At 38.3% G+C, this 13,432-nt stretch overlaps 1 protein-coding gene and 1 pseudogene across 11 annotated transcripts in view; both read right to left on the reverse strand.

Annotated features, from left to right (window-relative positions):
* Positions 1–13,432, reverse strand: part of ANAPC5 (anaphase promoting complex subunit 5) — an 84,013-nt gene that overhangs the window by 30,278 nt on the left and 40,303 nt on the right. For 3 of the 11 annotated variants that reach the window (XM_036929247.2, XM_036929245.2, XM_036929252.2), the window contains exons 1-3: positions 7,542–7,870; positions 4,715–4,794; positions 4,140–4,249 (exon numbers count right to left, since the gene is read on the reverse strand). In XM_036929247.2, coding sequence (XP_036785142.2) covers positions 4,140–4,249; positions 4,715–4,794; positions 7,542–7,748 — 397 coding nt within the window. In that variant the 5' untranslated portion in view covers positions 7,749–7,870. Of the gene's footprint in view, positions 1–4,139; positions 4,250–4,714; positions 4,795–7,541; positions 7,873–13,432 lie in introns of those variants that run through there. The other 8 variants (XM_036929248.2, XM_036929253.2, XM_036929249.2 and 5 more) reach the window with 6 other exon arrangements.
* LOC118934080 (transcription initiation factor TFIID subunit 9-like) lies at positions 8,362–9,153 on the reverse strand (annotated as a pseudogene).

A 13,432-nucleotide genomic window follows, 5' to 3' on the forward strand; every position in this document is an offset into this window, starting at 1 on the left:
ACAAAGAGCTGTTTTCTTCTTACTCAGGGCTCAGTCTTCTAACCTGTACTCCACCATCTTTATCCATCCAATATATTTTTTGTGGCTATTTTAACTATCTGAAATTATCTTATTTGTTTAGTTTTTACAATCTGGCTCCACTCTACCAGAATGTAATCTCTGTAAGAGGAAGGTCTATGTTTGTACTGTAAGTCAAGAGACTGGCACACAAGAGATCAATAAATAATTAATGTTATAAACACATGGAGGCTTAACAACATGCTCCTAAATAATCAATGGATCAATGACCAAATTAAAATAGAGATCAAGCAATATATGGAAACAAATGACAACAACAGCACAAAGCCCCAACTTCTGTGGGACACAGCAAAGGCAGTTCTAAGAGGAAAGTATACAGCAATCCAGGCCTATTTAAAGAAGGAAGAACAATCCCAAACAAATAGTCTAATGTCACAATTATTGAAATTGGAAAAAGAAGAACAAATGAGGCCCAAAATCAGCAGAAGGAGGGACATAATAAAGATCAGAGAAGAAATAAATAAAATTGAGAAGAATAAAACAATAGAAAAAACCAATGAAACCAAGAGCTGGTTCTTTGAGAAAATAAACAAAACAGATAAGCCCCTAGCCAGACTTATTAAGAGAAAAAGAGATCTATACATATCAACAGAATCAGAAACTAGAAAGAAAAAATCATGACGGACCCCACAGAAATACAAAGAATAATTAGAGAATACTAAGAGAATCTATATGCTAACAAGCTGGAAAACCTACAAGAAATGGACAACTTCCTAGAAAAATACAACCTTCCAAGACTGACCAAGGTAGAAACAGAAAATCTAAACAGACCAATTACCAGCAACGAAATTAAATCGGTAATCAAAAAACTACCCAAGAGCAAAACCCCTGGGCCAGATGGATTTACCGCAGAATTTTATCAGATATACAGAGAAGACATAATACCCATTCTCCTAAAAGTTTTCCAAAAAATAGAAGAGGAGGGAATACTTCCAAACTCATTCTATGAAGCCAGCATCACCCTAATACCAAAACCAGGCAAAGATTCCACCAAAAAAGAAAATTACAGACCAATATCCATGATGAACATACATGCAAACAACAAAATATTAGCAAACCGAATTCAAAAATATATCAAGAGGATCATATACCATAACCGAGTGGGATTCATCTCAGGGATGCAAGGATGGTACAACATTCGAAAATCCATCAACATCATCCACCACATCAACAAAAAGAAGGACAAAAACCACATGATCATCTCTATAGATGCTAAAAAAGCATTCAACAAAATTCAACATCCATTTATGATAATAACTCTCAACAAAATGGGTATAGAGGGCAAGTACCTCAACATAATAAAGGCCATATATGAAAAACCCACAGCCAACATCATACTTAACAGCGAGAAGCTGAAAGCTTTTCCTCTAAGATCGGGAACAAGACAGGGATGCCCACTCTCCCCACTGTTATTCAACATAGTACTGGAGGTCCTAGCCATGGCAATTAGACAAAACAAAGAAATACAAGGAATCCAGATTGGTGAAGAAGAAGTCAAACTGTCACTATTTGCAGATGACATGATATTGTACATAAAAAACCTGAAAGACTCCACTCCAAAACTACTAGAACTAATATCTAAATTCAGCAAAGTTGCAGGATACAAAATTAACACACAGAAATCTGTTGCTTTCCTATACACTAACAATGAACTAGCAGAAAGAGAAATCAGGAAAACAATTCCATTCACAATTGCATCAAAAAGAATAAAATACCTAGGAATAAACCTTACCAAGGAAGTGAAAGACCTATATGCTGAAAACTACAAGACACTCTTAAGAAAATTAAAAAGGACACTAACAAATGGAAACTCATCCCATGCTCTTGGCTAGGAAGAATTAATATTGTCAAAATGGCCATCCTGCCTAAAGCAATCTACAGATTCAATGCAATCCCTATCAAAATACCAATAGCATTCTTCAACGAACTGGAACAAATAGTTCTAAAATTCATATGGAACAACAAAAGACCCCGAATAGCCAAAGCAATCCTGAGAAGGATAAATTAAGTGGGGGAGGGATCTCACTTCCCAACTTCAAGCTCTAGTACAAAGCCACAGTAATCAAGATAATTTGGTACTGGCACAAGAACAGAGCCACAGACCAGTGGAACAGATAGAGAGTCCAGATACTAACCCAAACATATATGGTTAAGTAATATACGATAAAGGAACCATGGACATACAATGGGGAAATGACAGCCTCTTCAACAGCTGGTGTTGGCAAAACTGGACAGCTACATGTAAGAGAATGACACTGGATCATTGTCAAACCCCATACACAAAAGTAAATTCAAAATGGATCAAAGATCTGAATGTAAGTCATGAAACCATAAAACTCTTAGAAAAAAACATAGGCAAAAATCTCCTGGACATAAACATGAGCGACTTCTTCATGAATGTATCTCCCCGGGCAAGGGAAACAAAAGCAAAAATGAACAAGTGGGACTCTATCAAGCTGAAAAGCTTCTGTACAGCAAAGGACACCATCAATAGAACAAAAAGGCATCCTACAGTATGAGAGAATATATTCATAAATGACAGATGCGATAAAGGGTTGACATTCAAAATATATAAAGAGCTCACCCACCTCAACAAACAAAAAGCAAATAATCCAATTAAAAAATGGGCAGAGGAGCTGAACAGACAGTTCTCCAAAGAAGAATTTCAGATGGCCAACAGACACATGAAAAGGTGCTCCACATCGCTAGTCATCAGAGAAATGCAAATTAAAACCACAATGAGATATCACCTTACACCAGTAAGGATCGCCACCATCCAAAAGACAAACAACAACAAATGTTGGCGAGGTTGTGGAGAAAGGGGAATCCTCCTACACTGCTAGTGGGAATGCAAATTAGTTCAACCATTGTGGAAAGCAGTATGGAGGTTCCTCAAAAACTCAAAATAGAAATACCATTTGACCCAGGAATTTCACTTCTAGGAATTTACCCTAAGAATGCAGGAGCCCAGTTTGAAAAAGACAGATGCACCCCTATGTTTATCGCAGCACTATTTACAATAGCCAAGAAATGGAAGCAACCTAAGTGTTCATCAGTAGATGAATGGATAAAGAAGATGTGGTACATATACACAATGGAATATTATTCAGCCATAAGAAGAAAACAAATCCTACCATTTGCAACAACATGGATGGAGCTAGAGGGTATTATGCTCAGTGAAATAAGCCAGGTGGAGAAAGACAAATACCAAATGATTTCACTCATATGTGGAGTATAAGAACAAAGCAAAAACTGAAGAAACAAAACAGCACAGACTCACAGAACCCAAGAATGGACTAACAGTTACCAAAGGGAAAGGGACTGGGGAGGATGGGTGGGAAGGGAGGATTAAGGGGGTGTGGGGGGGAAGGAAGGGGGCATTATGATTAGCATGCATAATGGGGGGGGCACGGGAAGGGCTGTGCAACACAGAGAAGACAAGTAGTGATTCTACAGCATCTTACTATGCTGATAGACAGTGACTGTAATGGGGTTTGTGGGGGGGACTTGGTGATGGGGGGAGTCTAGTAAACATAATGTTCCTCATGTAATTGTAGATTAATGATACCAAAATAAAAATGATAAGTAAATAATAATTAATGCTGAATAACATAAAATGTAGGACCATACAAAAAAGCCAGATGCATGGGGCACGAAAATAAAGCCAATAGAAAGGAAATTTCAAGTATGCCCTCGCCTTATAAACCATATCAATAATATATTCTTACTTACCTCTCTTCATAAAAGTTTACTTGGTGACCCTGACTTAAAGTTGGACAATGCAGACAAGTGATCCAGAGAACTGTGAGAAAGAACTGGGAAATCCTAAAAGCCCTCATGACCAGGCTAATACTTTGACTATTATAGATAAAAAAGATGATGTTTCTCCCCAAGACAATTATCTCAACACAGGTGAAAATGGCAAGGCAGTAAATACAAACTAAACCATGTCCAACATCCCCACTGTTTGTTCAGATGTAGCACAGTAATGATAGATGTAATTTAGAAAGCTGCTCACTTCAGTGAAAATATTCTCTGCTCTCCTTAGAAGAGCTGCATACCTACTACACTTGTTTTGTGAACCTCTGGTTCAGTTCCAGAAAAAGAATCTGAAAGGTCATCAAAAAACTGTTCCATATCCTTCAATTCGCCTTCAGCCATCAGTTTGATTCTGAATGAGAAAATTGAGGTGCATATTTTAGAAGGCCCTTTGAACATCTGCCCATGTTGCATATTCCACAATTATCTAAAATAAATCAATTCTAGAAGTTATTTCAGAAATTCTTATAAAATGGTGGCACATAAGCCTGGTAGTCCAAAATGTCAGTCTTACATTCTGAAGAGTACCATTGCTGATGTTTTCTTAATCATAAAATTTGTCAAGAGTAACACATCAGCCAGTAAAAATGGAATTATCTGTAACAACTAATAAGAACAAGGTAGATCAATATAGAGAAAAATTAATTTTGAAGCAGTATGTTTAATGTTAACCTTTTTTCCAAAAGAAAAAATTACTTAGGAAAACAACCGAGAATAAAAAAGGTACCTTTTTTAAAGAATTCATTACCATGCACCCTTTTCTAATTTTTATCTACCTTGACATCTTTTCATCTAAACAAAAGAAAATGAAGTTTACCTGATCTGTACTGAATTTGCCAGCTGAGGACAAGATTCTTCAATTAACTTGTATAGTTTAGACAATGTAATATCTGGGCCCTGGGCAAAGGAGAGAAAGGGAGGTTACAGATAAATTTTAAAGAGCTGAGAATGAACGAACAGCTACAAACATGGATATTCACTTAAGCCCTCTGCTTTAACAATTACGCCAAACATGAAATCTCAAATCAGGAAGGGAAAAAAAACCTATCTAAAATGCTAAAGTTTGCATAGCATTCTTGTTTCATTGGAGAAATGGCTTAAAATGGGGAAAAAAAGTATAGAATTTATAGTCCAAGGATCCATAATTACTTCTTAGTTTTGTAACCACGCCAAAGTTGTAGCTTTCTTGAGCCCTAGTTTCCTTCATTAGTAAAATGGAGAAAATAATAACCATTTCCCCTTTCTGTGGCAAAGATAAAGATGATACAAAGTGCTTTGTAAACAGGAAAACATAATACATACACAGGTGTCCTACTTTTCATAAACATAATCTATTTGAGCCTTCTCAAACCTTGTAAGGCAGGCAGACATACTATGTGCCCGACCCGTAAAAGGTACCATCAACCATCAAAATTACAATCTAAGTGAGGTTTAAAACTAAATGCTGAATCTTTTTCAGAGAGTAAGTTGACAGTATATATGCCAAATTTAGATGTGGATAACCCAACAATTCCTCTTCTAGGGAAGACATATTCAGCATGCACTGTTTGAAATGAAAAATTGAAAAGAACCTGTAAGTCCATCAATAAAAAGTTGATTTATAATTTACAATAAATTACAGACTTTTAGTATTAATTAAAATTATGAATTATTATTTCTTTTCTTAGTGTGGAATACAATATAGGCCATTAAAAGAATGAGATCAATCTGTAAATTGATCTTTCCATATCAAATGTTCTGATATGGAAAGATCTCCAAGATTGGTTAAGTGAAAGATCAAGCTCTAGAACAGAAGTAGCATTTATGTTTTTAAAAAATGAAGCAAAATTAAATTAAAAGAATACATGTATATATTCTTATAACCATATGCATCTACCTATCCATATACACATACATACAGCAAAAGGTAATGAAAGATCCATTCTGAACTGTTTACTCAATAAATAGTTCAATGAATGAACATTAACTGTGATAATCTCTCAGAGGAAAAAGGATTGGAGGGCACGCAGAACCATAACCTTTCACCCCATCAACTTTAGTATCATTTGAAATTTTTATAATGAACCTTTGGGTATTAGTTGAGTAGTTAAAAATTAACTAGTTTTTTTAATTGAAGGATGTTTGATATATAATCTTATATTAATTTCAAGTATCTAATCCAGTAGTTCACCAGTTAACCACATTATTAAATCCTCACCAAAAAATTAACTAATTTTTAAAGCCAAACAATAAATAAAGGAGTCGGAGTCTGGCTGGAATGTTAGTAGATGAATTCTATATATACTTTTATTAAATAAAACTATGCAGTAGTTAACCAGGTTAAGGGCCAGAAAGGAGAATCTGACAGAAAAAAACAGCATGAGCAATGGCAGAAAGGTGTGTAGGTTGACAAAAGAACTACTGTTTTGCTTCTTTTCTCTACTTACTGAAATTACTGTTAATTACTTAATATTGTAGTAAGTACTATGACTTTTATTTGAATAGTGGAGAAAATGCACATAATAGTAATGTGGATAGGGATGGGAACTACAAGTTATAGAGACCCCATTCCTTTTATTTAACTAACTGGACAAGCCACTTAAACCTGTGTCCTCAGTAACCCTTCTCCCCGCAACAAATTCAGGTGATGGATTTTGAAAAGCCATTTATGAGTGATGTTGATAATCCAGGGGCCCAAGACCCCAGATCTTTGTTTCTGCCACCACTGTTCCTCAACAGAAAACTGCTCCTCCTTCAAGCTCTGGCTTAACACACCACTTCCTCTGAGAAGTCCTCCCCATCCACCTGAGTACACCCATCTACTGCAAGAGGGTATATCACATTTCACTCATCTCACATGTTATTTAGGTGCTCTACTAGCTTTGAGGATGCAAGAGTAAAGGAAAATGGTACACTGCCCTCACAAAGGTTACATTCTAGTGGAAGAGAGGTAGTCATATAATCATTCAAATAAATGGAAAAACCACAACTGAAATGAAAATAGCTAACATTCTAGCATTTACTATTTGCCACACGTGAGGTGCTCCCTATGGGTCTTCTGATTTAACAGAGCCACCCCATGACAGTGTTTCTATTATTGTTCCCATTTTACAGAAAGAAACCAGAGACCCAAACAGGTTATGGAACTTGCCCCGGTGGCACAGCTAATAAGTGGTGGAGCTACAACCTGAGTCTGCAAAATGAAATAAAACATGTCAAGTGCTCAGCACACAGTAGTGTTAAATCACAGTTCGCCATTAGTTTGTCATTATTACTACTTATTACTCTCCTCTAGGATACGCAGTCTGTGTGACTGATCTCTTTCGCCAGCGAACAGGACTGAAAGTAGTCCCATTAGAATATCTGAAGAAATAACTTCCCCGTCACTCACCTAATAAATGGTTGAGCCAGATATGAACCTGCAAAAAAAAACGCATATAAAGCGCCAGGCCCATAGGAAGCATTCACTGTAAGCCGGTGGTATTAACTGTGTGTGTGTGTGTGTGTGTGTGTGTGTGTGTGTGCGTGCGTGCGTGCACACATACACACACGGTTGAGAGACTGTCTGATGAACCCCCTGACCCTAGGCCCAGGACGGTGTCCGGCACAGAGCAGGTCTCAGTAAAAGTTTGCAGGATGAGTGGGAGCCGGCGGGGGCCCCTCACCTGCAGCAGCGGCAGGAGTAGCTGGTTGAGCCTCCGCCGTTCCATGAGGCTGACCGCGCCCTCGCCCGTGCGGCCCATCTCGTTCAGCAGCACAAGCACCGCGATCTTATACGGCGTCACCCAGTCCTTGATGCCAAACACGTTGGCGTGCACCACCCCGTTGGTCATCATGGGATTGAAGTACAAGCTCTCATGGACGCTGGCCATGGCAAGCCACGGCTAAGACTACAGGCCCGTCTACCCGCCGCGCCAAGGTTCCGGCTGAAGACACCTCAACATGCCCCACACCGCCTCCCGCAGCCGCCGTATCCCAGGAAACAGGCATTTTCGCGCACGCATGCCGAAGACCAATCAGAACAACGAGACCGGAGCACATGGGAGAGTTACAACCAATCAGAATGTCCAGGATTGCTGTTTCGAGTGGGCCAGAGACGGTGCACCTAAAGACGGAGTCCCTACAGAAACTCCTGATTGAGGAGAACAGGTTCCCGGGCGAGGTAGTGTGTAACTGGGTGAAAGGCAGACGGCGCTTGGGGTCGGGGGCTGAACCGCCAAGCACTGCCCACTTGTTCATTTACTTTGAAAACAATTAAAATTAAATTTTAAAACCATTGTGTTTAAAAGCAATGAAATTGTGTACCTTAAAATTTTTTTATGTCAGCTTAATTTTTGTGTTTGTGGCAACTATAGTTACTCATTAAATACTATTTAAGTTTTCTAAAATACAACTTAAAAACATCCAGTATGCATATTTAATCTCAGTCAATAGATTCAACACCAAGTATACCTGTTACAAGCATCAAGGCTAGACTACAAATTATCAGTCTTCATCACCATCACTGTCATCACTATCTTAACGTTTTCTTTTCAGTGCATTTGATGATTCATTGGAAGTGTTTTGTGATGACGCCATGTTAGTGATAATAAGTGTTTTTTGGATCCAATTAATGGATTAATCTAAACATTCTGAACTGATGATAATGCAGGAATTGATACATTTACATCTGGGGACTGTGAAGTGGGCATCTGTACCATAAACCTTTACCCTGTGAGGGACATTGGAGCCCCTACTTTAGTTGTCACAGACATGGTTTGTGGGCTTGCTGTGCCAAGTGTGGGAGTACTTGGTCTGCTAGTAACTGAACAAACACTTAACCACGAGACTGTTATTCTTCTCGCAGAAGACGCTTTTTTTGTAAAGACTTAAGTCTATAATTTGGAGCAAACAATATATGTATCAGGTGGCAAGCTAGGGCCTGAATATGGCTTGATCAATAGCAAGGGGGTTGGGTTTTTTGCCTTGCAATACCTAATAAAAAAAAATCTGAGGAGGAGCAGTAAAAGACTGGTCAGCAGGACACTGCACTGCCAATCGCAAACCGTCTGCATCAATAGCAGCTTTCCCAGCATAGCTTGAGTGAATTTTTTGATCATCTAAGATTGTGGTCACAAATCGGAAGGCAAACTCCAACATGTGATTTATAACTCCTAGCTTATATTCTGTAATCCCCATATCCTTAAGGATTTATCCCATCATCTGTGCATCTTTCAGCATGCTCTTGGGAGAAGCCATCTTGCTGGACTCATGATGTCTGGTGATCAGATTTCTCATCTAAGTCATCCACATTAATGTATTTCAGTTCTGATCTTGATGCAAGTTCTTGGCCTAGCGTGGTTGTTTCAGCCCCTGGTGTACCAGTAAGTATGTTGGGAAGTAACATGGTCCTCACCCACTTAACATAATTTTTAAACTCAAAGTTTGGGAGTTTCATTTAACTCTTTTAAGATGAAAATAAACATTTTTTTCTTAGTATTTTACAAATGTCATTTAGAGACAGCCTGGTCAGGTTGCAAGAGGCCTTGTATCCCTATGTGAAATAGAATTTTTTTTTATGAGAGTTCTGTTTTTTTTCCTTTTTTTTTTTTATTTAGGTATCATTGCTGCTTATATCCAGTCAATTATTACCATATAGGAATAAATCCATTGCCAAATTTTCTAATTTTTCAAGTAAAGCTGGATATACCTCCAGCTCTTATGAAGGTTTCACATGAAAAACATTGTGGTTACTACATTCACCCATATTATCAAGCTCCCCCCATACCCCAGTGCAGTCACTGTCCATCAGTGTAGCAAGATGCCACAGAGTCACTTACTTGTCTTCTCTTTGCTACACTGTCTTCCCCATGACCCCCACGCACACACCATGCGTACTAATCATAATACCCCTCAATCCCCTTCTCCCTCCTTCCCCTTCTCCCTCCCTCGCCACACACCCTCCCCCACCCCTCCCCTTTGGTAACCACTAGTCCCTTCTTGGGAGTCTTGAGTCTGCTGCTGTTTTGTTCAGTCAGTTTTGCTTCATTGTTATATGCCACAAATGAGGGAAATCATTTGATACTTGTCTATCTTTGCCTGGCTTAGAAATAGAATAAAATTATTGTCTATTTTTTTATTCTATTATTATATCACTTCCATGTTGAGTCTCCCTTTCCTACCTAACAAAACCCATAATCTGGCATTCATAGCCCTCCAAGATCAATCCATAGACAGTATTTTCAATTCCCTTTTTCACAACGTCCCCTCTATTCATCTGTACCTCTCCCAAGACATTTCACACAGCCTGAATTATTCTTAATAATGGTTTGCCTTTCTCTTCTATATGGCCCTTGAAAGAAAAAACATAGTATTCAACTTTGGCTATACACTGTGCCTTGTGCCTTAATTGCTATTTGTTTAATGAATATGAATGAATATGTGCTTTTAGTTCACAAAAACAGAAAAGGAGGCAGATACACATAGACTAAACAACTGTACCAGAAAAGAAGCCCATTAATAGCTTGGAATAAAAGAGTTCCATATGTTGAGAACTCTGTACATTTTAGAAATACAATTACATAGATTTTAGACATAGAACATTTTATGACATAAAATTCTCATATAACTGTCATTTATTCGTAAAGGGAAAACTGGCTTTTTGCAGTAAATTTAATACTTAACATCTTTCTTTCCTCTGTTTATTCTTGCACAGCCCCCCACCTTTTTTAATGAAAAAGCATACTTATAATTTCCCAGCTTTCTTAGGATATTTTTGCATGCTGAGTATAGCATACAATAAAGCTTCGCAAAGAATATTTATGGAATAAACTTCTATCCAACCTTAAAATCTTGAATAGAAACACTTTACTGAATATAAAGAGGAAAATAATCTTTATAAAACTCCAAATAAAAAATTTATTCTAAATAGGTAAGGCTTTCAAGTCATTCATTCATTATTCAATAAATATGTGATGAGCTCCTTCTGTATTCAATCAAGGCCCTGTTCTAGGAGCTGGAGATATTTCCAGCTTTACCTGAAAAATTAGAAAATGTGGCAACAGATTTATTCCTATATGGTAATAACTGACTGGATATAAGGAGCAAGAGCTACCTTTACTCAGTGCATGATGTCCCCAAATCACTACAGTCCTGGCCATTCATTATTGTCTCTTGAAAGGTAGCTTGTGTCACCCATTTGTCCTGCCTTGCTCACTGACACAGCTTCACCTGTAGCATTGGGTTGGAAACTCCTGTTTGAGACTCTTCATTTGTATATATCTAATTTTAAAAACAGAGCTAACTATTATCAACTCCTGAAAACATTTTAAATCTCTCTCACTCCTTAGAGATTATGTGACCAATTTCATAGCACTTTGTTCAAGCCTCATTTATTACATGTATGATTTTATATCAATGACTTGCATGAGTAGCTACTGAGGATAAAATGAGAGTTCCTGTGGCCAGGATTCTCACCTGGCCCTGGTTGACTAGCTCACTGCACACCTGTGGGCAATACATGGCTGTTGACTCTATATAAATAGCTCCGCCCAGTGCTCTGGGCGCGACACGGTGGCAGGGCTGCAAGGCTGCAGGAGAGCAGAGGAGAGGCTGGAGTAGTGGCAGCACCAAGGACAGAGGCCCAAAGGACAGCTGTGCGGGATGACTGTGCAGAGAGGACCAGAGGACAGTTGTGCAGAAAGACGACTGTGTGGAGGCAGAGAGGCCCAGAGGATGGCTGTGTGGGATGGCTGTGCAGACAGAGGGGCCCAGAGGCAGAGACCAGCTTGCTACAAGCAGACTTGCTCTGAGTGAATGGGATTCTAGTGACTGAACTGCCACCTAGAAATAAAGTTAGGTAAAACCCTTTCACCCCAAGAACGTTTTGCTATCAATTTGTTTGGTCACACTGAATCCATAGCGAACTTGCCCAGGGCTGAAACCCAGTGGCAAGACACAACCATCTCTAATGGACTGTGAGTGCCTCAAGGGCAGGGATCAGTTTCGGTTTTTTTTTTTTAAGATAATTATTTTTTTTATTGAAGTGTAGTTGACACATGGTATTACATTACATTAGTTTCAGGTGTACAACATAGTGATTCAACATTTATATACATGACAATTCTAGGTACCAGCTATCACCATACCAAGCTGTTACAATATCTTGACTATATTCATTACATCCCGGTTACTTATTATTTTACCATTGGAAGTGTATACTTTTTTTTGTGTGTGTGAGGGCATCTCTCATATTTATTGATCAAATGGTTGTTAACAACAATAAAATTCTGTATAGGGGAGCCAATGCTCAATGCACAATCATTAATCCACCTCAAGCCTAATTTTCGTCAGTCTCCAATCTTCTGAGGCATAACAAACAAGTTCTTACATGGAGAACAAATTCTTACATAGTGAATAAGTTCTTACATGGTGAACAGTACAAGGGCAGCCATCACAGAAACCTTCGGTTTTGCTCAAGCATTATGAACTATAAACAGTCAGTTCAAATATGAATACTCATTTGATTTTTATACTTGATTTATATGTGGATACCACATTTCTCTCTTTATTATTATTATTTTTAATAAAGTGCTGAAGTGGTAGGTAGATACAAGATAAAGGTAGAAAACATAGTTTAGTGTTGTAAGAGAGCAAATGTAGATGATCAGGTGTGTGCCTGTAGACTATGTGTTAATCCAAGCTAGACAAGGGCAATAAAACATCCATGTATGCAGAAGATTTCTCTCAGAACAAGGGGGTGAGGTTCTAAGCCTCACCTCTGTTGATCCCCAATTTCTCACCCGATGACCCCCCTGCGACTGTGCCTGTCTTAGGTTGTTCCTCCCTTGAGGAATCTTACCCGTCTCTGGCTAACCAGTCATCTTCCGGGGCCACACAGGGAAATGTAAAGTTGGTAAGGGAGAGAGAAGCCTTATTGTTCGAAATGGTTAGCTTTTTATTTCTTTGCATATTTATGCGCTGTAGCTTCTATGCCCAGCATTTGTCTTGAGGTATCTTTACCACTTGGAAGAATTATGATACTCGGTAAATTTGATATGAAGCACGAATTCTATTTAAGGGTTGTAATTAGGAAGGAAGAAGAAAAGCTATAGAAGTAGCAGGCGAAAGAAAACATGGGGAGATTGATTATTTCTTTGACATATTTTCTTGTAGAGTAACTTCAGCATGTATAGGTTTTAAGCTACTACTTAAATTGCGCACACACATTAACATAATAGGAGTATAGTTACATAACCAAAGCATATCTGTAACTACCAGCCATCTCCAGTGAAACCAAGAAAACCAGTTAGGCACCTTAGGCATTTGTGAAAACTTATCTATGATATGGTGGATATTGTCCAACTGAACTTGAACAGTCTGAGAGAAATCAGACAAATTAAAACAACCCATTCCTGGGGAATGTTCACATCCCTTATGTTCTTTTAACAGTAAATAGTCTGTAGTTGTACGATTTTGGAGAGCTACAATTTGCACTTCTCCTAATTCTTGATTGAGTTCCAACAGTATAGATCCAGTCAAATTTGTTGTTTTACTGTATGCACAGGCCAGCTTAGAT

Source organism: Manis pentadactyla, chromosome 14, assembly GCF_030020395.1.
Source record: "Manis pentadactyla isolate mManPen7 chromosome 14, mManPen7.hap1, whole genome shotgun sequence".
NCBI classification, from domain to species: domain Eukaryota; kingdom Metazoa; phylum Chordata; class Mammalia; order Pholidota; family Manidae; genus Manis; species Manis pentadactyla.